We start from the raw sequence: 19,450 nt of genomic DNA, 5'->3' as shown, positions 1-19,450 counted from the left end.
AAGGTTGGCGGTTTGAATTCCCATGATGGGGTGAGCTCCCGTTGCTCAGCCCCAGCTCCTGCCAACCTAGCAGTTTGAAAGCACGTGAAAGTGCAAGTAGATAATTAGGACCATTTCGGTGGGAAGGTAAACAGCATTTCTGTGCGCTGCTCTGGTTATCCAGAAGTGGCTTTGTCATGCTGGCCACATGACCCAGAAGGTGTACGCCGGCTCCCTCGGCCAGTAAAGTGAGATGAGTGCAACAACCCCAGAGTCGTCTGTGACTGGACCTTTACCTTGTGCATTTTTAGCCACACTTTCCCCTAATAAATGAATCTCTGTATGCGCTGTTTGGCTGGAGAACTGAATTGCAAAATTCTGAAAAGTGCAAATATCAAAGGATTATTGGGTGGCATATTGTTTTGGGAGGTGGAAAATAGTCAGAGTCACATCAAAATGCAAAACAGGCCACATTTCGCCCCCAGGCCTACCTCCTGAAACAATATTTTGTCACCACTCCTTGCTACATGCAAAGACGCCCAGCAGGCAGCTGCTCATGGCTTGCTGAACTGCTCTAACTGATCTTTGGAAAGAGCACTGCAATGACTGAATGATGGGCAGCAATGAAATCATCAACACTGTAGCAGCAAATGTGAGTGCAACTCCTTGGCAGGGAAACCAATGCTGTTTCACTGCAGAAAATTAACAAATGGATATTGACAGGGTCAAGTAGGAGTGCGAGTCCTCTGTAAGCTTCCCTGTTTACCCGTGGATGCTTGGGTTAGAGGTTTGACTTTTTCTCCCTTCTGCACAGCTGTTGCAGATGGACACTTGTGCAAGACATAGCCTGTTAGTAGGAGATACAAGCATGACCTACTGCCAGTGGTGTAGCGAGGGTGGGGCATTGGGGGCGGTCTGCCCCGTGTTACAGCCTGGGGAGGGTGACACTATGCGCCACCCCACCCCCCACGAGTGTGACTCCCAAGCCACCGCCCAGCAGCCCTTCCACGCGAGTAGCCACCGCACGGAAGGGGTGCTGGGCGGCGGCTTGGGAGTCCGGGCGGACTATGCACGTCCGAAGCAGCATGCACATGCACAGTCTGTGCAGGCTGCTGCAGACATGTGCAGTCTTCCCGGACTCCCAAGCTGCCGCCCGGCACCCCTTTTCCGTCCCTTCTGTATGGCGGCTGCTCGCGTGGAAGGGCTGCCAGACGGCAGGTTGGGAGTCATACTCGTGGGCAGGTGGCCGGGCAGCAGCTTGGGAGTCTGGGCGGACTGACTCCCAAGCTGCCGCCCACCCACCCACACCCCCACGAGTGTGACTCCCAAGCCGCCACCCGGCAGCCCTACCACGCGAGCCGCCGCCGCCGCATGGAAGGGGTGCCAGGCGGCGGCTTGGGAGTCCGGACGGACTGCGCATATCTGCAGCAGCCCACAGGATGCTCTGTGCAGGGCTGCCTTTGAAAATGGTCTGGAAACTGCAGTTGGTCCCAGAACAAGGATGCAAGACACTTGGCAAGACTGGGATGAAGATAGATGATAGATAGATAGATCCCTGCTCCTGCCCACCTAGCAGTTTGAAAGCACGTCACATTGCAAGTAGATAAATAGGTACCACTCCAGCGGGAAGGTAAACGGCGTTTCCGTGTGCTGCTCTGGTTCACCAGAAGTGGCTTAGTCATGCTGGCCACATGACCCGGAAGCTGTACTCTGGTTCCCTCGGCCAGTAATGCGAAATGAGCGCCGCAACCCCAGAGTTGGACATGACTGGACCTAATGGTCAGGGGTCCCTTTATCTTTACTTTGATGATAGATAGATAGATAGATAGATAGATAGATAGATAGATAGATAGACAGACAGATAGATATAGATGATATAGATTAGATAGATAGATGATAGATAGATAGATACATAGATAGATACATAGATAGATAGATAGATGATAGAGATATAGAATCTTTATTTGCACAGCCACCAGCCATAGCAAACGTAACTATAGAAAATACATTTTGGGGGTTTACATCAATAATCAAATAATAGATCTTATTCTAATTGCCCCTGCTAAAAACCTTGCAGTTTTTGCTGTCACCTTGATCTGCTAAAAGAAAGAACATTGTAGCAATGGTTGAGCGACTTGGCATGGGCAATAATAGAGGGGTAATAACCTCCCTCCTCAAATCTTTATAAAGAGTGCAAGCCAAAATGAGACGAAGCATTTGAACCATTTTATGCCTGGGCTTTGTCATCTGCACTGGCTCCCAGTCCATTCCTGGATCTGTTTAAATGGTTGGTGCAGCCTTTGACCTGCTAAACAGCTTGGGATCAAGCTACCTGGCAAGCCCCCACCTTCCACGTGTTATCTGCTTGTGCGATCAAAAGTATGAAAAGCAGGGTTGGGGAATTTCTGGCCCTCCAAGCATTGCACTCCACTTCCCAACATCCCTTGATGATTGACTTTGCTGGCTGAAGCTGATGGAAGTTGGACTCCAGGAACATCTGGGCAGCCCCAGATTCTCCATCCTTGGTGTAAAACGTATGTCCCTAGTGTGTTCAAATGCTGCCTGGTTTTCCAATGAAAAGAAACCCAAGGCATCTGTTATGAAATAACAGGTAAGCTTAAATGAAAAATGTTTAAAGCTGGAAGAAAAGCATAGCAGCTAATTAGCATAAAGGAAACATGCCAACATTATATAGAAGCACTTTTATTCCTTAGCTCTGTAAAATAAACTGCTGACCTATGATGCTGCAAGGTGGATTGAAAGCAATTTTCAGGCCAGATAAACCTGTACATTCTCACCTCCTGAAATGTAGGTGTAAAAGTTTGCCACTGATGTATCGGAACTTCAAGACTCCTGGGTGAAAGGTGTAATTTGAAAAGAGCTGCTGTTAGCATCATAAGCGCACATTTGTGACTGCCATTCGCTCTCCTGTTAAGAGTTCTTTGGAGATATATGCAGTGGTGAGCTCTGGCTTTCAGTGCACATGGATGCACATTGTTTTAATGGTTTAACCACTTCAGATGCATTTTGCCTGCTAACTCTAAGGAAAGCTGCTGCCAGTTTTCAGTCGAAACCAGCTGTGCACACCACTGATTGGCTAGCACTTGCAACATCACAAACCCACATCCCACCAGCAGAGAAATGTTGCAACACTTTTTTAAATGACAAATGTTCGTGCTGCACTTAAAAAAAAAATTACATGGATAGCCCATCTGAAGACCATGGAGAGAATCAAAGCAGAGATGACTGAAATCATTGCTTTAATGTCTGGTCAGTGCACTTTGTGCAAGCTGGGCTCATGTTACGAGAGAAAAAACAACAAAACAGCAAGCCCTGTTCAAAGGAACGTCTATGTGCTGTGCACATTTTGAGGTCCTGTTCAATTCTGAAATGGATGTGAGCTCTCTTTATGAGAGAAGATATTTCCTATTACTTTTTCCTTTATATGTCACTCATGCAGATAACTCCATGAGCTAGGACAAAAGCCCCAGCCGGCGCTTCCTTCTCTTGATCTGATGCTTCCTTCCTGATATTTCATAAAACCAGCCGATATGCTGCCATGTGTCTGACCTGTCCAATATTCCCTTTGCGTGATTTTAAAATTGACCATTTAAACCAAAACAAAAAACAACCAACCAAATGAAGAACGCCCACCCACCCATCAACTTGGAGTCCTTGAAAACAAGCACAAGTAACCAAATTATCAGTGGTCATTTGGGGATGGAACTGGACATCACCAGACTTCATTTCTGCCAAACACACCCATGTCTCTTTCCCTTTTCTTTCCTGGAATACTGAAATAGAACTTCACTTGAATCCCTTCACACATGGTGGAATACTGACAACTGTGTTTACCCAAAGCACTACTCCGTGTAGTGGATGATGCCGTGTGTTCTAGTTGTTGTTATACTGAAGAAGAGTCTTGCTGAATCAGATCAGCAGCCCATCTAAGTCCCATGTGCTATTCTCACAGCGGCCAACTAGATGCTGTGACATCTTAACATCACATTATTAATGTTTATAAAATAGAAAGCGGGTGCTGGCCAATAAGATTTTTTATTCATTTCTGTGTGAGATTTCTTGGCCGTGCTTTACCGTAAAGTCCCGGAGCAGACCTGCAACTGGTGTGTGTGTGTGTGTGTGTGATTAAAACAAATAAAACAGTTACAGTTACGAAAACAAGCACAGAACAGTATAGATTCGGTAAAAGAAATGGGTCCCACCCAAATAAAACCAACCTTAGCAGGCAAAGGCTAAAGAAGTGTTCAATGAAGATGCTAGATGCACCTTTGTGGGGAAGGAATTTCACAATTTAGAGGCTGCCATAGATAAAGCCCAGTCCCGGAACACCGTTCCCCACACTTCCAACAATGGCAGAACTACTAAGAGAACCTGGTTAATTTACACTGGATATATTTCCCAGGTGTCAAAAAAGGTTATTTATGTATGCCACTACTGCAGCCTGTGTTTTGTTAGCCCAAAAATGGAAAACAAGCGAGGTCCCAACTAACGAAGAATGGCAGCTTAAGCTGGTGGAATATGCACAGCTTGCAGACCTAACATAGAATAAGAGAACAAGAAGAACATACATTTAGAGAAGACTGGGAAATGTTTATTGAATATATGGGGGGAAATTGCGTACACTTGAAGACATTGGCAGCATTAAGATAAATTCAAGAGTGTAAAATATTTTAGGGTGTTTAAATGAGCATTCCGAATCATAAAACAGAAAAGTAAAAAAATATTGTATTTTTTAAAAAATTACACTGGATATAACTGAGCAACAATAACATATCATGAACAAGATTCCCTAGAAGCCAGCCAAAAGGATGAGGTTCAGGGATCTCTTTAACCCTGGTTGGAACTTGGAAGACTGCCAACTTTGGGAGGGGCATTTGGAACGTTGAGAAAGTACCGTGGGCGTCAGTCACAACATGGCTGCTGTAGGTACAAACTGTGGATTCAGCTCATGGATATGTGGCATAACTTAAAATGGCTGCTGTGGGGGATGTCTGTGTGTGGCGTAACGCAAAATGGCTACCACATCTAAAAGAGCAAGAAAAAAGACAGAATGCCCCCCTACACACACACACACCAGCCTTCCCAACAATGCTGGTTATGGTGTGGAAGGCATCTATATCAACTACTACTTTGCTTGCTCACCAAAATAAACTTTTTTGCATCTCTCCTCTGTTCAAAATGAAAAGGAAAGTGGGTGCCCAATCTTGGCATCCAGTGAAACATAGCTATATTCAAGGGTGTGTAAGTTCAGTGTAGGAGAGTCCAACCAAGCCTGTTGAGACTATTCACAGGTGCCATAGGAAGGGCTGAGGGGTACATTGGAACCTTCAGCCATCATGTTGGTGACCCCTGATGTACAGGGTCGTCAGACTTTCAGAGTCCCTGAGTCTGAAGCTCAAGCTTGATGAAATGATGGGGTGGTCGACATGTAGTTCAGACCCGATATTTTGCAGGTGTTATGACACACACAGATTGCCACCATGGTTTTAGTAATAACAACAACGCCCCTTAGAATCAACTTGCAATGCTAATAAGAGAAAATATCCTTATCTACCTTGAGCCCTTATCACACATGCAAATACCTGAGTTTGGTAGCAGTAAGGGATGCCTTGGTGCATCACATGTGTTCCCAACACTGGATTTTCAAAGACCATGCTCTTCTGCCTCCATTTTTTTTAAAAAAAACAACACCAAGTTCAGTAGCTTGCCTTTCATTTGCCTAACATTATTCACCTGATTTTGCACAGAAGGTCCAGAAATGGCACTTTTTATGGATAAATAGCCCAGTTCCCACTGACCTCACCGGGACCTGTTGTATAGGGAGCAACATAAAAGAATGAGTCCAAGAATAGTAGACCGGGAGGTGGGAAGATGCACAAATTTAATCTATACTTTCCCAAGCTGCTTTCACTGAATCTGAAATTCCCTTGTTTCCTTTCAAGTATGTATTTTCTTTTTCCTGCTGTTAACCATGTGGATGGGATCAATACCAGCCTTTCATCCCCAGCGTTTGAAATCACCCCCTTCCTACAACTAATTCAAAACAGCATATGCAAACGATGACAACATCTTTTGACTTAAACCTCAAACCTTTGTCACAACAGTGTTCCTTCATGAGTAGTTTCAGGACTCCAAACTGTGGCTTAAGTCACAGTCATGTCTGTGTGCACCTGGTGACTCAGAACATGAATGGCCTCTATTGAAAAGTCTTGTGTTCAAAGGGATTCAGGGACAGGGCATTCTCTTCGGGGTGTTGCAGACACTGATGTCCTGTTCACAAACTGCAAGTTGTCACTGGACGCTGATGAACCTGCACCTGTGAATTAACCCTTTGTTATCATGCTGAAAACAGGCCACCAGACAGCCAATGATAATACAGAAATGGGTGCACCTCTTCAATGGGAGGTTCATCCTATAGAGCAAAACCTTTGGACCCAACGACCTTCCTCTGAAAGGTACAGTCTCTCTATGAGCATCCTTCCATCCAGGAGTACCATGACCACATCCACTTGAGTTAAAAATGTTCAGTTTGGTCTGTTGCTTCCAAGTTACCATGCTCTCTTCTGCCCATCCACTTTTTTTGCCTATGCTGGTGTGGCTGCAGTAGGGTCAGCATGTGGTAGTTTCCTTGCCCCCTGTTTCTCATAGGGCCCTTTCCTCCACTCCACCCACACCAAGAGTCAAGTAGGAACCATGGACCATCTTCTGAGATTATCATGTGCCAAACTGAGATGGATAGATAAACATGATGGGTGGATGGATGGGTGGATGGATGGAGATAGATGATAGATGATAGATGATAGATGATGATAGATGATAGATGATAGATGATAGATGATAGATGATAGATGATAGATGATAGATGATAGATAGATTAGATAGATAGATAGATAGATAGATAGATCTAGATAGATAGATAGATAGATAGATAGATAGATAGATAGATAGATATAGAGTCATTAAACACTGAACATGCCTCTCTTGCACTGTGCATTAAAAACTGCCACTTTCAGTGCTTTCGTATTTGAGTATACTTTCCTAGATATATCTGCATGCCCCAGGACACCCATGCTCACTATGGGATGACCTTTTTCTCCTGGTCACATTGCTGCCACCCATCCAACCCCAAGCTAGACAGCAAGTTTCTTTTGGGGAGGTTGGGGAGTCACACCCAACTCTTCGGAAGGTGCATGTGTTACGATACCAGTGGCAGCTTCCCTTGTTGCCCTGGCCGATGCAAAGCAAACCACTCCGAGACACCCTATGCAACCCTGTCGATTCCATCAAATCAATCAGTCCTCAAAATCAACCACCAAACTGATCATTCTTGAGACAAGTGGCTGGCCAATGCACCCAATGGCAATGCATGTTCTCAGAGACAACATTCAACAACACGGGGCAAGAGAAAGAGAAGAGGCTGAGTACTCACATTCCTTTGAGCCGTTGCCACATCTTCTCCGTGTGGCCTCCTATCGGATACTTTAAAGGAGCGCTCTCCATTCCCGGAGTCGTCTCGGTACCCGTGGAGCCCATGGCCATCAATGTCCAGCCAGCAGTGACAGAATTAGAGTCAATCTCAGTGGCGAGGAGGAAGAGTCTTCTTCAGTTTGGCACACAGACCAGAAGATCTGCACATGTTAGGCAGCAGCTGTTCTCGTCTCTCTCAAAACCTATCAGGATTACAGAGCGGAGGGGAGCTTCTGCCTCAAATTGCTGATTCACTCGGCTGGCCAAATCCACACTCTGGGCTGCCTGCCCCCCTTCCCTCCGTGCCAACTCAGTCCCTTAAGCACACGGCTCTCCTGACCTTAAGACAGATTAATCCATGCCAGTGAGGCAGCAAATGTACCGCCGACTGTTGATGCTCTCCCTGCGCTTGTCTCCGGTTTGGTTCAACTGCTGGAGTCCTGCGCACAGAAGCTCAGCTGTCTCATTCAAAATGTGCAGGAATCTCTGGCCACGCCGGAATCAATGTGAGCATCTAGAGTGGTCCAGGAGAGGGAACGATTTGTGCGCTCGCTCGCTTGCTTGCTCTCTTTTTCTCCCTGCAGTTCACAAAGCAGGGTACAATCAGGAAGCAGGTGGCTGAAGCCAATCTGGAGTCCACACCCTCCTTAATCAAGGGGGAGCATCTGCTTAAGCGTCACTGCTTCCCCTTCTCTGTGTTGATCCCGAATTGCTCCTCTGCAAACAAAAGCACCTCTCAGAATGAATAAGCAGAGCAGGCATGGTTGGTGTGCACGGAGCTCCTGCATAAAAGGGAATGAGAGAGAGAGAGAGAGCTCCACAGGTTGCCATTGAAGGAGCAGGCTCTTAACTGCGACTATTCGGCTTCTCCTAGCAACTCCGCACAGTAGATTACTGTCAAATTAACCCGTTGAAAAAGCAGCAGTTGCAGCACAGTCTCCTTAGTGACTCCATTGGGACAGCGGCATGTGTAGTTTCAAAGAGGGGAGTGGGAAAGAAACCTTGGGTGCAGAGTTTTAGTACCCGCTTGCTGGGGCAGGGGGCTGGGGGGAGCAGTATTATTAAGTCTGCAAATAAAAAGCCAAGTGACTGAGAGCTAATTCTTCTGCCAGTCCTGAAGAAGAGCGCCAACCCTATTTCTCTAAGCCAGCTCTGGGCTTCTGGCTGCACAGCCAGCGCTGTGAAGCTGCTGGAAGAGGAAAGGTTGCAGATCTGCTTCCTGCCACCTTCTTTGCTCAAACGTATACTTGAGCATCGCTTGGAGGCTCAGCGTTAGACTAGTGGTCTGGCTGGACTTGGTTTTGGGACAAATAGTGGCAGTGCTGTTTTATCACAGCATGAACACAGGGAACAACCTTTTGCTTCAGCTGAAGGTTTTGGGAAAGTCACAAAATTTACCATTTGGGAAACTCTTCCATAAGTGGGAACCATTTCAAGGAATCCTTATGTTTTCATAAATTAAGATGCTGGAATCCTTATGTTTTCATAAATTAAGATGCTTCTACCAGTTAAGATTATTTTCAACATCCTACTTCATTTATAGAGGATTATTGCATAACCTGCAGTTAGGGATGGGAAGAGATTAGTCAGTTCTCATCTGAAGGCAAACCTAGGTAGTTTGCACTTTCTGTGCCTTGAAATTCACACATTAGGCAAAACCGCATAGGAAATGACACATATTAGGAGAAATTCCCACTAAAATTCTAGTGAATTTTCATGATGCAAACCAACATGGAAATGTAGAGAACTGAATTTACGACTGGAAAAATTAGAAACTGAGAAACCATTTGCCCACTGCTATTTACAGTACTTTGGTAATCCTCATAAAGTAGCCCAGTATTATTTTCCCCATATTGCAGTGGGGGGGGGGGTTTGAAGAAAAGAGATTCTGAAGTCAGTTCAGAACTGAATGAAATTTGAATCATAGTTTTCAATCTTGATTCACTATCAACACAAAGCCTGCTAAGCCTTTCATTTTACCAACTAATCAGAATCTGTATATGGAGCATGTTAAAAAAATTAAGCATTTCTCGATCCTATTGATTTCAGCAATAGGATTTATAGGATACATTTAAAAATAAATGTATTTTATTTATTTTATACATTGCTTATTTATTATGTAAATGCTTTATCCATTTATAAGGGCATTTTAAAACCACCAGTTCATTAAGCTACCACAGCCACGTACAATCTCCAAAACATAAAAAATTACATGACTGTAAAAGGCAGAATGACCAACCAATGCTAAATCAAATTAATTCTTGAAAAACTCTTGGTGAAACAAATACTTTTCCAGCAAGCGGCAAAATATCAGGATTGTAGGTTTGTGTCTGATTTCAGTTCATAGGTGTCTTACTCTCCCAGAGATATCAGTTTGAGGTAAAAGTGTCCCTTTGCCTGGGTCATTGTGACATCAGGCGATTGGCAGGTGGGCACTTGACCACCAGCCCTGTGGTGATGACCAAATATGATCAGTATATTTCTGCACTATTTGTTACGCTTTTGAATGGGTAGGAACAATATTTCAGGGAATGATCTGAAGGCCCACAATACCATTCAGCTGTCTACTTTAGCACCCTAGTGACTCAGCTGCACAGCTGCAAATATAACGTTTTAAGTGCGTTTTAAGTGCATTATACAAATGTGACACTAGATGGTGATTGTGAGCTAATGGCAAATTCAATATATATATTTTAAAACTTTTTTTAAAAAAGCATCTTCACTGTGTTTTTAATATGTGTCTAGATTCCACCTGGGAAAGAAGAGAAATATTGTGCCCAATGTTAAATGGTAGGGCCAGCACTCCATGAAGTCCCTTTCCTCTCTAGCCCCTCCGGCCTCCATGGTCCGTTCTGTCTTTGCATCTATGGGCAGGTCAACTGCATCAGATCAGGAATCCATGGGGCAGCACGGATAAACAAGTTGTGTAGCTACACGGATGGAACCCAATGCATGGTGTCAGGTGTCGGGGTTGTGTCACAGAGCGTCCATCAACAAACAGAGGCATGAGCAGGGCATTCCAATGATATCAGGTGGTGGCATTTTGCCCGCACAATTTGAAATCAAGCCGTAAGGGCAGGGGTCAGCAAATTTTTTAGTTGCGGGCTGCTCCACTGTCCCTCAGACCTTGTGGCGGGCTGGAGAACCAGCACTGGGGGGGGGGAGCTGGAAGAAGAGGTGAGGGGGACATGTAGTCCTCCTCCCCACCCCCACCTCAAGCCGCTGCGCTTACCTTCCCAGGGACTGCCACTACCACCGCCACCGCTGCTGCTGCTTCTCGTGGGTAGGCAAAGCGAGCTCATCCTCTCCACTCTCTGGCCCACAGGAGCACCAGGGTGGCAACAGAGGAGGGAAGATGAGTGGCGTGAAAGGGCTGGCTCCAGAGAGGGGCTGCTTAAAATGGCACTCAGCCAGCTCAGCCCAGCCCCCTTCCTCCTCTAGGCAGGGTGGGGAGAAGCCCGGAGGGAGGAGGCGTCACCACGGTGTGTGTGAAGGAGGCGGGGGGGGTGGAATGGCGCAGGGAAAAAATGGTGCAGCCCAAACGAACAGAATCCCCACGCCGATCCACGGACAGTCCGTGGACCGGATCTTGAAGGCAATTGGGCCTGATGTGGCCCATGGGCCTTAGTTTGCCGACCCCTGCATAAGGGCAACAGCACACTGAAAATCAGCTTGCCAAGCACATTGGACAGTGCTTTGCACAGGGCTTTGAATGGCGGCGCCTGCAACCCCTTTTTGAGGTCACATGGCATTAAGAGGTAGGGCAGGTGCCTTGGCCCAACAGGCCAAGGGGGAAGGCTTGTGGGGCCTGATTAGGCCAATAGCCACAGTTTCTCCACCACTGGTGTAGATCTGCCGTTTGAAAATTTAGAAGTTTCACAAACGGGGATGTATTTTATTCTAAGAATGCGGAGGTCACGTTCTCAGCCTGCAAAGTGGCTGGAGTCAGCAGTGCGCTGCCGCATCTGTTTTTAAAGATATGCCCAAGAAACGGAACATATTTCAGAGTTTATTTTAGGAAAAGAGAACATCAGCATATATGAACTGTGGTCTTTTGTGGAAATGTTATCAGTTCATTGCTGCCGGCTGCTGAGAATTATTGTATAAGATACCTGTTACAGCAGATAAAGTATATATTGCATCATTGTTCTTGTTGATACAGCTAATACTTTGTTATTTTTCTGTTGTTGATGTTGTGTTGTTATTATTTCTTATTATTTTTATTATCACTGTTTCAGGAGTATCCTCCTTGCCTCCCATGCCTACCCATGGGTCTCATTGATAAATGGGGTGTTTCATTGTTGGGTTTTGCCCAATTATGACTGTGATCCATTTCTCATTCCCCTTTAGAATAGGAGAACTAATTCTGCCTTCGGGATTTAACTTTGTGATCACAAGCGAATCACAGCATTTCACAAGTGCTGTTAAGAGGGAGCACCACAGAGACATTTTCAAAGCCCAAACTGTGTTAGCTATCACCCACCCACATTGCTTCACACTTACATTTGCATTGTTTTGCCGAGGAGGTAGATTGAAGCAAGGTGGGAAGAAATGATTGACAAGCAGCAAAAGCCTATCAGAACCTGTTCGCTGAGGTCATTTAGATTGAAGCTACTCGAGAAATTGAAAGAAACAGAGGGACAGGTTTAACTTTAAAAACTCATCGTTTTAGTTTAGTTATGCCAGCTATTCCACCATAATATATTAGCGTGTATGTCTAGGAATCTCTCTGAAGAAGCAAGATAAATGTGCATTATTTCATCTGTACAGTAGTATCTCCCACTTCTTCTGCGTGCAAAGACCTGTCTGTGATCTCCATTCCCTAGACTACCTAAAACACTCCGTGTGTATAGATGTACAACCAATAAAACGAACATGTAAACCCTCGTAGTCATTTTTCCTGATGCAAGGCAAAGAGAATGTGTTTATAAGTGGGCAAAGCAATGAACAGTATGAAGCAGAAAGGGACAGGAAATTCACAGCCAGCCATGCTTATCTGCTTACCTGAAGGCTTATTCACACTTACTATTTCACTGTGCCACAGTCCATGCTTTAAAGCTCCATGTCTGAGTACTCTCTCTTGATCCGGAGCTTTCCACGTGAAAACCCACTCTTTACCTCTGAATCAGAGCAAACAGCAATCCATGGAACACCCTGAACACCAGGATTGAGGAATTTGTAATCCCCCCCCCCCAACTTTTTGGTGTAAGCTTTATGGGAGTGTTCAGGGAGGCAGGAGAGGATATATTGTTTATTAATATCCTTCCTAACTTCCGCTAGCAAATTCTATAACTTAGCAGAGTTTTACATTCCCCTTTTAAATACACAGTGGGTAGCTGGTTGCAGGCTTGTTTAAGCCTCTTAATATTAGATTCCTGGTAAGTCCCCTTATATCCCTCTTAAAAGAATAAACACGCCACAATCTTGTGTAAACTGTATAAAAAAAAAGTTTACTCACACATTCAGTTCATAGATGGATCCCTGAAGGCAGACTTAGTTACAAAGTATATACATGTGGATCTACCCCATATGGGGGGTTAATCCCAGTGACTGCAGACTGGCAGTCACTGCAGTTCACATGACAAAAGGAAGATGGAAAAGAGAGAGGAGGGCTGCGTGCCTTGTGGTTTTGTTACCTGCACAGGTAAGGTCACGCTCACTTTTAGTCACATGCAAAAGGAAGTAGGTCCCAGCCCAGGAGGAAACAGGAAGTTCCAACTGGCTGGACCAAATATCCCCTTGCATGTCCACTCTAGGAAAACAAGGAATGTTGTACTTGACTGCTACTTATGTATCACATCCCACAAGCTTAAGTCAGAGAGATAGCAGCAGAAGCCAGAGTGCTACCTATAAATACATGCTGGCATTTTTTATGAGTGAGGTTGTTTGTCTCTCCTATATTTCTGTATTTTGAATCTGCTAGTAGTTGTTATGCTCCCCATATGTCGACTGTTTTGCTTTATGTTGATGTTTTAAGAGGATGGCTTATCTAATTGTTCTGTCCTGCTCCAAAATGTGGGGTTTGAATGGTATGTTTTGTATTCCTTCGTGATATTTTTCCGATGTAGTAAGAAATTTCTTTGAAATATGGAGCTATTTTAAAATTGACTAAGTAAATAAGTGTGGGGATCTGGGGAGCAGCAGCATGAATCTACCCACCAGGACTTGCCAGTAACAGAACCTCTTCTAGGATTGGAACCCAGGCTCTCAAATATATTCCCTTTTTTGGGGATCGAGATACCCACTATATCACCGATCTGGTACAGTGCTCAGCCTCTGCATGAAAACAATCTCTGGGACATACATGGGGATCCTTAAGACAGCTCTTACCCCTTTCTGTAACCTGGCAGCCCTGGGGATTGCTAGGAAGATCAGTTTGCTAGCCCTATGGCAAGGATGAAATATTATATGTTGTTCAGACTCCCCATGGATCAAACCATAAAAGGTTGTTCTAACTTCTGAATTTGCCCTAAGTACTAAGATAGGCAGGTAGCTTCTCTTAAATGATGCAGGGCTAGTTGAACCCGGAATTGAGTGGCCAGTCCTATCCTCCTGGCAGATGAACAGTGTGGACTTTGTGGCGTTTCACCAGCTAACTCCAACCTAGCACAGGACTTGACTAAGCATTGACTAACATTGGCAGCGGTGAAACAGAGTCCGCAAAGGTCAACCTTGGTTGTCCACTTAGGAAAGAAGGAAGGAAAATAAGAGAGAGGAAGGAAAGCAGGAAGAAACATGGGTGCCTTGGGTCAAAGGTCAAACATTTTAGGCATTTTCTATTGTTAAACTTCCCGACTCTCGGTGACACTCTCATTTGGAGTAACTTCAGCCATACGTTTTGGGGAATGGAACGAATCAAACTTTTAAAAGGGAAACAAGTAGGGGAATGAAGGCTATTAATGATTATAACTGGAAAGAGAAGAAGATAGTTGTGCTGGAAGAAGTTGTCATTGCCCCTTCCTACCAAGTGGGAAACTGTGAAGACAAAAAGGGGGGTGCCCTAAGTCATGTACACAAAATAGTCAAGAAATATATGTGGAACAGCAGTGGAATGGAAGATGGCAGACTCTCCTTCCTTAGTAGTTTTTAAGCAGAGGTTGGATGGCCATCCGTCATGGATGCTTTAGTTGATATTCCTGCATGCAACGGGCTGGATGAGGTCCCTTACAGTTCTATGATTCTCTGAAATGTTTCCCCTCACACACCCCTAGTTCTCACCTTGAAGGGGGGAGGAAGGCAAGAATATACCAGGATAAATGAACCCATTATGACCAGAGGATAAATTAAGTAGCTCTCTCAAATCTGGAAGTGGGTACAAAGTTCTGTTCCATGGGAATCCCTGATGGAGTGGAGAAAAACTGTACATGTCAGATAATATTAACATAGTCTGGAATTTAACAGACCGCTTACAATTCGTGCAGTGCATGGTGATATCACTGTGATTAAAGTTTAGCAAAGTGAGGAATGTAGGCAGACATATCGGTGTTTAGATTGACAATGATTAGATTAACGAAGTGGTAAGTGTGATACATGCTGCCAATTCAAATGGCATTATCCCAACGAATTAAATAAAGGATAGCAATGAATCTATCTTCTTTTTTTAAGAGGCAGTAAGAACATAATTTCCTCTTCTTTGTATTCTTTGTTGATTGGGCACTTAGGCCTTTAGCCTAAATGAGCCCCCAATTTTCTGAGGCTGGTCCTCAGTCATGGGAACTAGAAACTCGTTCTTTTAGTCAGTGAAGTAATGAGATCCTCGTAACTATTGGGGCCAAACTACATGTTTAACACAGAGTTCCATGTAACTTTCCCCTGAGGGAGATCAGTGTAGGGGTTGCTTAACCCTTTTTCTTCTGGCTGTTTGCCCTTTGGAAATTGGCCTCCTTGAATTATTTTTCTCCCTCTACAGGAGCAATACCACAATATTTGAGGCTTTCCCCCCAGGGAAGAATACAGAAGAACAAATTGCTGAAGGCATTGTTTGCCAATTTCCCCACTAAACCAATCTGAGGTTACATCATACAGCATGAAACATAAAAACGGAGGCCTTGTATACAGAAGCTTTCTCTCCCTCCCTCTCTTAGCTAGCAGTTTATAACGTAGTCATTTCAAATACTCCCTTTGCACTGCTCAACAAAGGAAACAAGAAAATGTTCCCTCTGGCTTATTACATTTCCACAAGGACCATAGCAACAAGAAAAAGCTGCCTGGTATATATATATATATATATATATATATATATATATATATATATGCCACAAACACAGCAGATGCCACAAAAAGAAAGAAAGAAAGAAAAATTCTATACAGCCTCTTGATGGAGAAGTATAGATTACATCGTCTCTGCAATCACCCTCAAGACTGCAGGGAAGCGTACTGCTCCTAGGCTGATCCACAGAGGAATCCAAAAGTTCCACTCCTGGAACACAATTTTGGGCTACAATCGTCCTGTAATTTCTTTCTTTTCTTTCTTTCTTTCTTTGGTAGAGTTTAAGTCCTGCCCTTCAGTATGAAATGGACACGAGGTGGGTCACAATATTTTTTAGAGCTACAGACCAAAAAATAACCTCGTAACAAACCTATGAGAGCATAAAGCAGAACTGACCATTCTCTCCCACCAGAACTGTCGCTCGGTCCATCTGTCACGGTAGGACTATGCAGGACTGATGGGGGTCAAGGGTGGCGCTGTGGTCTAAACCACTGAGCCTCTTGGGCTTGTTGAGCAGAAGGTCAGCGGTTCGAATCCACAAGACGGGCTGAGCTCCCGTTGCTCTGTCCCAGCTTCTGCCAACCTAGCAGTTCGAAACCATACCAGTACAAGTAGATAAAAAGGTACTGCTGCAGCAACAAGGTAAACGGCATTTCCATGCACTCTTGCACTCATCATGGTCCTCCGTGTGCCAGTAGTGGTTGAGTCATGACCCGGTAAGCTGTCTGCGAACATTTGCTGACTCCCAACCGGTATGTTGGCTTGTTTTGGATATCCAATTCTTGGTTGCCACAAACTGGGGGGTTTCTTTAAAGGTGCTGCTTGTCTTAACTACACATATTATATCCGGGCACGATGAAATAATAATAAATATAAAATAATAAAACGGACTGAATAACGTTGAAGGGAGGCCAGGGGACGTTACATGTCTCACAGGATAGATAGGGGATAGAGGGCATTTGCAGAGGGGAAGAATCGGGGAGCAATAGGGAGTGCAACCCAACCCTACAAATGCATCTTGTGGCCATTTCAAAATTATGTTTCTACAGCCAGGCTCCAGGATTGGAAAACCTGGAAGTAGGTGTTTGGGGTTCAGGGGTCAATTAAAGGTCACAGAATGGTTAACCCCTCTCCTCCCACTGTCTCATTCTCCTTTTCAGTGTCTCTCAACTCCATACTGAGGTCACTTCAGCAAACATGAACTTTGCCACACAAGCTCATCAAGGTGTCACACTTTTCCACCCTTAGCAGTGCCCAGGCCTGGGAGCCTCTTTACCTCAGCATGCAAGCTGCTGCTGCTGCTTTCCACATCTCTGGGGGGGGTTTTTGCTCCTACCTGCATACACCTGATTGTATGATGTAGCCAAATCTCTTCAAGCCAGCGTGGGGAAAGGTAAGGATGTTACCATAGCAGCGCCATGTTATAGAAAAAATATGCCGAAGGAGCAGTTAGAGCCTCTTTTTACATACACACACAGGTGTATACAGTTGAATTGGTTAGTCTACTTTTAAAATTATGAGATGCATTCAGCTACTCGAGGGTGAAAAAAACATGAATCCTACAGGCACATTCATCAGAGCAGCAAACCCACATTGTTGCTTTCTTATGTGTGAAATGGTGGCTGCGAGGGCCAAATTACATGGGATTTATCTGCGATGTATCTTTCAGAGGCATATTGTAAATGGAAAGCATCCATGAAAGGTTGGAATTAAGAGAGGGTCAAGCTTTCTTCTTCTTCTTCTTCTTCTTCTTCTTCTTCTTCTTCTTCCACTCGAAACTGCCTCCTTGGCAAGCTGAAAGGAACTGCAGAGAGTTTCTCCAATTGCATTCTGGTCTCCGGTTGCAGTTCCCAGCGGGAGCAAAGGGAAGCAATCCGTTGCTTGGCAGTTAGCAAAACATAGGAACACGTGACACCACCTCATGCAGAGTCAGGCCATTGGTTTATCTAGATCAGTATTTTTCTACACTGGCTGGCAGTGGCTCTCCAGGGTTTCAGACAGGGGTATTTTCCCAGCCCAACCTGGAGGTGCCAGGAACTGAACTTTGGACTTCTGCGTGTAACACAGATTTTGGCCAATGTGAGGACAGGCTGCTGGACTCAATGGGGCCCTGGCACTCCTTATGTTCTTTGTAAAAGAGGCAGGAACAGTCCTCAATTCCAAGTGTCATTAGGAACATAGTTACCGGTAAGCACTCATCAGCCTGGAGAGCAACTATGGGATAAAAGAGACATGGGGGCAGTAATTAATAGTTTTGTTTGTTGTTGGTTTCTAAGCCAGCCATGACCTCTTATTTAATCAGAAGCACTGGGATTGACTCTGAAAACTATGAATGGAAGGAAGGTCATGGCTTCCCAACAATTTGGGAAGGGGAAGGGGAAGGGGAAGGGGAAGGGGAAGGGGAAGTTGATGAATAAAAGGGGAATTGCTGGAAATGGTTTCTAAGATCCATGAGCAGAAGCTCCTACTATCTAATTTGGGGTGCTGTGCCTCTCCTTCCAGCATCCCCTTCCCCATAGCCTATCCCACATTGTTGTGAATTCTCCCTCCAACCCACCAGAGAGGTTTTTGAGGAGACACTGACTATCCCTGGTGGGCAGTCCACCAATGATACTCCTGCCCACCCTTGGGTGGACAGAAATTGGAGATGCATGCCAAGAGGCCAGCAGCATCTGATAGGACACTGGCTTAACTGAGAATGCTGAATGGAGGGACACCTCCGCCTAAGCCATCTCAACCACTCCACCAGCTTTTGAGATAACCACATATAACCAACATGTTTAAGTCTAATTAACACATGAAGGGGTTAATACCATAGAGTAAACTGTCCTGCCAGGCTTAGCTATGTCCACTTCCCCTCACCTTGGGAGGAACTAAGAATCAAGCCTTTGGTTTCCCCCAGTCTACATGTGAACATCAGCATGTGAAGAGGTTTGAGCTGGTTGCTCCAGCTGAGACCACATGGCTCTTACAAGCCTCTCTTGAGTTCCTATACTGATATTCTAGGAACTTTTACCACTTTGTAAGTGAGCTAAGTTTTCCTGCCTCTGCAACTTTTCTGACTGATGTATGGGAAATCACATGAGCCAGACCTTTGAAGAGCTTGTATGAAAACCAGTTTTTAAAGTTACCAAACACATTGTGTTTTCCTATGCCAGGGGAGAACATTTTAGAACTCACTCAGAGAGACACATGTTAAAGGTTTTACAAGCTATATTTCCACACATTACTTTGCTGCATGTTATGTGACCTTAAATCTCTGCTGGGGTTCTCTCACTAAAGAGTACTTATATACTTGAGTATAAGCCTAGTTTTTCAGCACATTTTTTTGTGCTGAAAAAGCTGCCCTCGGCTTATACTCAAGTGAGGCGGGCGGTGGGGGCGGCGAGAAAGAAGCCCTTTCTCTCTGCTCGTGCTGCCGCCACCCGCTCACCCCAGTTAAGAAGTGTACAAGAACCCCACAGGTGCTCACTTTCCCTGGCTCCTGCTTAAACAGGACAGGATCCCAGCCTTCTCTGTTCTCTGTTTGAAACCCTGCGACGGGGTGAGCTCCACAGCAGCAAAGGAGGAAGAGGAAGGAGCAGCCCAAAGGGCTGCTCTTTCCTCCTCCTCCACCACAACAGTGGCAAAGGTGAACCGGCTTATACTTGAGTCAATAAGCTTTCCCAGGTTTTTGTAGGGAAATTAGGTGCCTCGGCTTATATTTGAGTTGACTTATACTCGAGTATATACGGTACTTGCCCCAAACTTGGATCTTGGTATCGGCTTCCGGCG

The 19,450-nt window shown here is 45.0% G+C and overlaps 1 protein-coding gene across 2 annotated transcripts in view; it reads right to left on the bottom strand.

Annotated features, from left to right (window-relative positions):
- PDE1A (phosphodiesterase 1A) overlaps positions 1-8,284 on the bottom strand; it is a 145,733-nt gene extending 137,449 nt beyond the window's left edge. The window contains exon 1 of one of the 2 annotated variants that reach the window (XM_033166956.1): positions 7,430-8,284. In XM_033166956.1, the coding sequence (XP_033022847.1) occupies positions 7,430-7,539 (110 nt within the window). In that variant the 5' untranslated portion in view covers positions 7,540-8,284. The remainder of the gene's footprint in view (positions 1-7,429) is intronic. The other variant, XM_033166973.1, reaches the window with a different exon arrangement.
- Between the last annotated feature and the right edge of the window lie 11,166 nt (positions 8,285-19,450).

This window comes from Lacerta agilis, chromosome 1, assembly GCF_009819535.1.
Source record: "Lacerta agilis isolate rLacAgi1 chromosome 1, rLacAgi1.pri, whole genome shotgun sequence".
Classification (NCBI taxonomy): Eukaryota; Metazoa; Chordata; class Lepidosauria; order Squamata; family Lacertidae; genus Lacerta; species Lacerta agilis.
The sequence above is the reverse complement of the archived record's forward strand: the minus strand, read 5'-3'. Positions and strand labels throughout refer to the sequence as shown.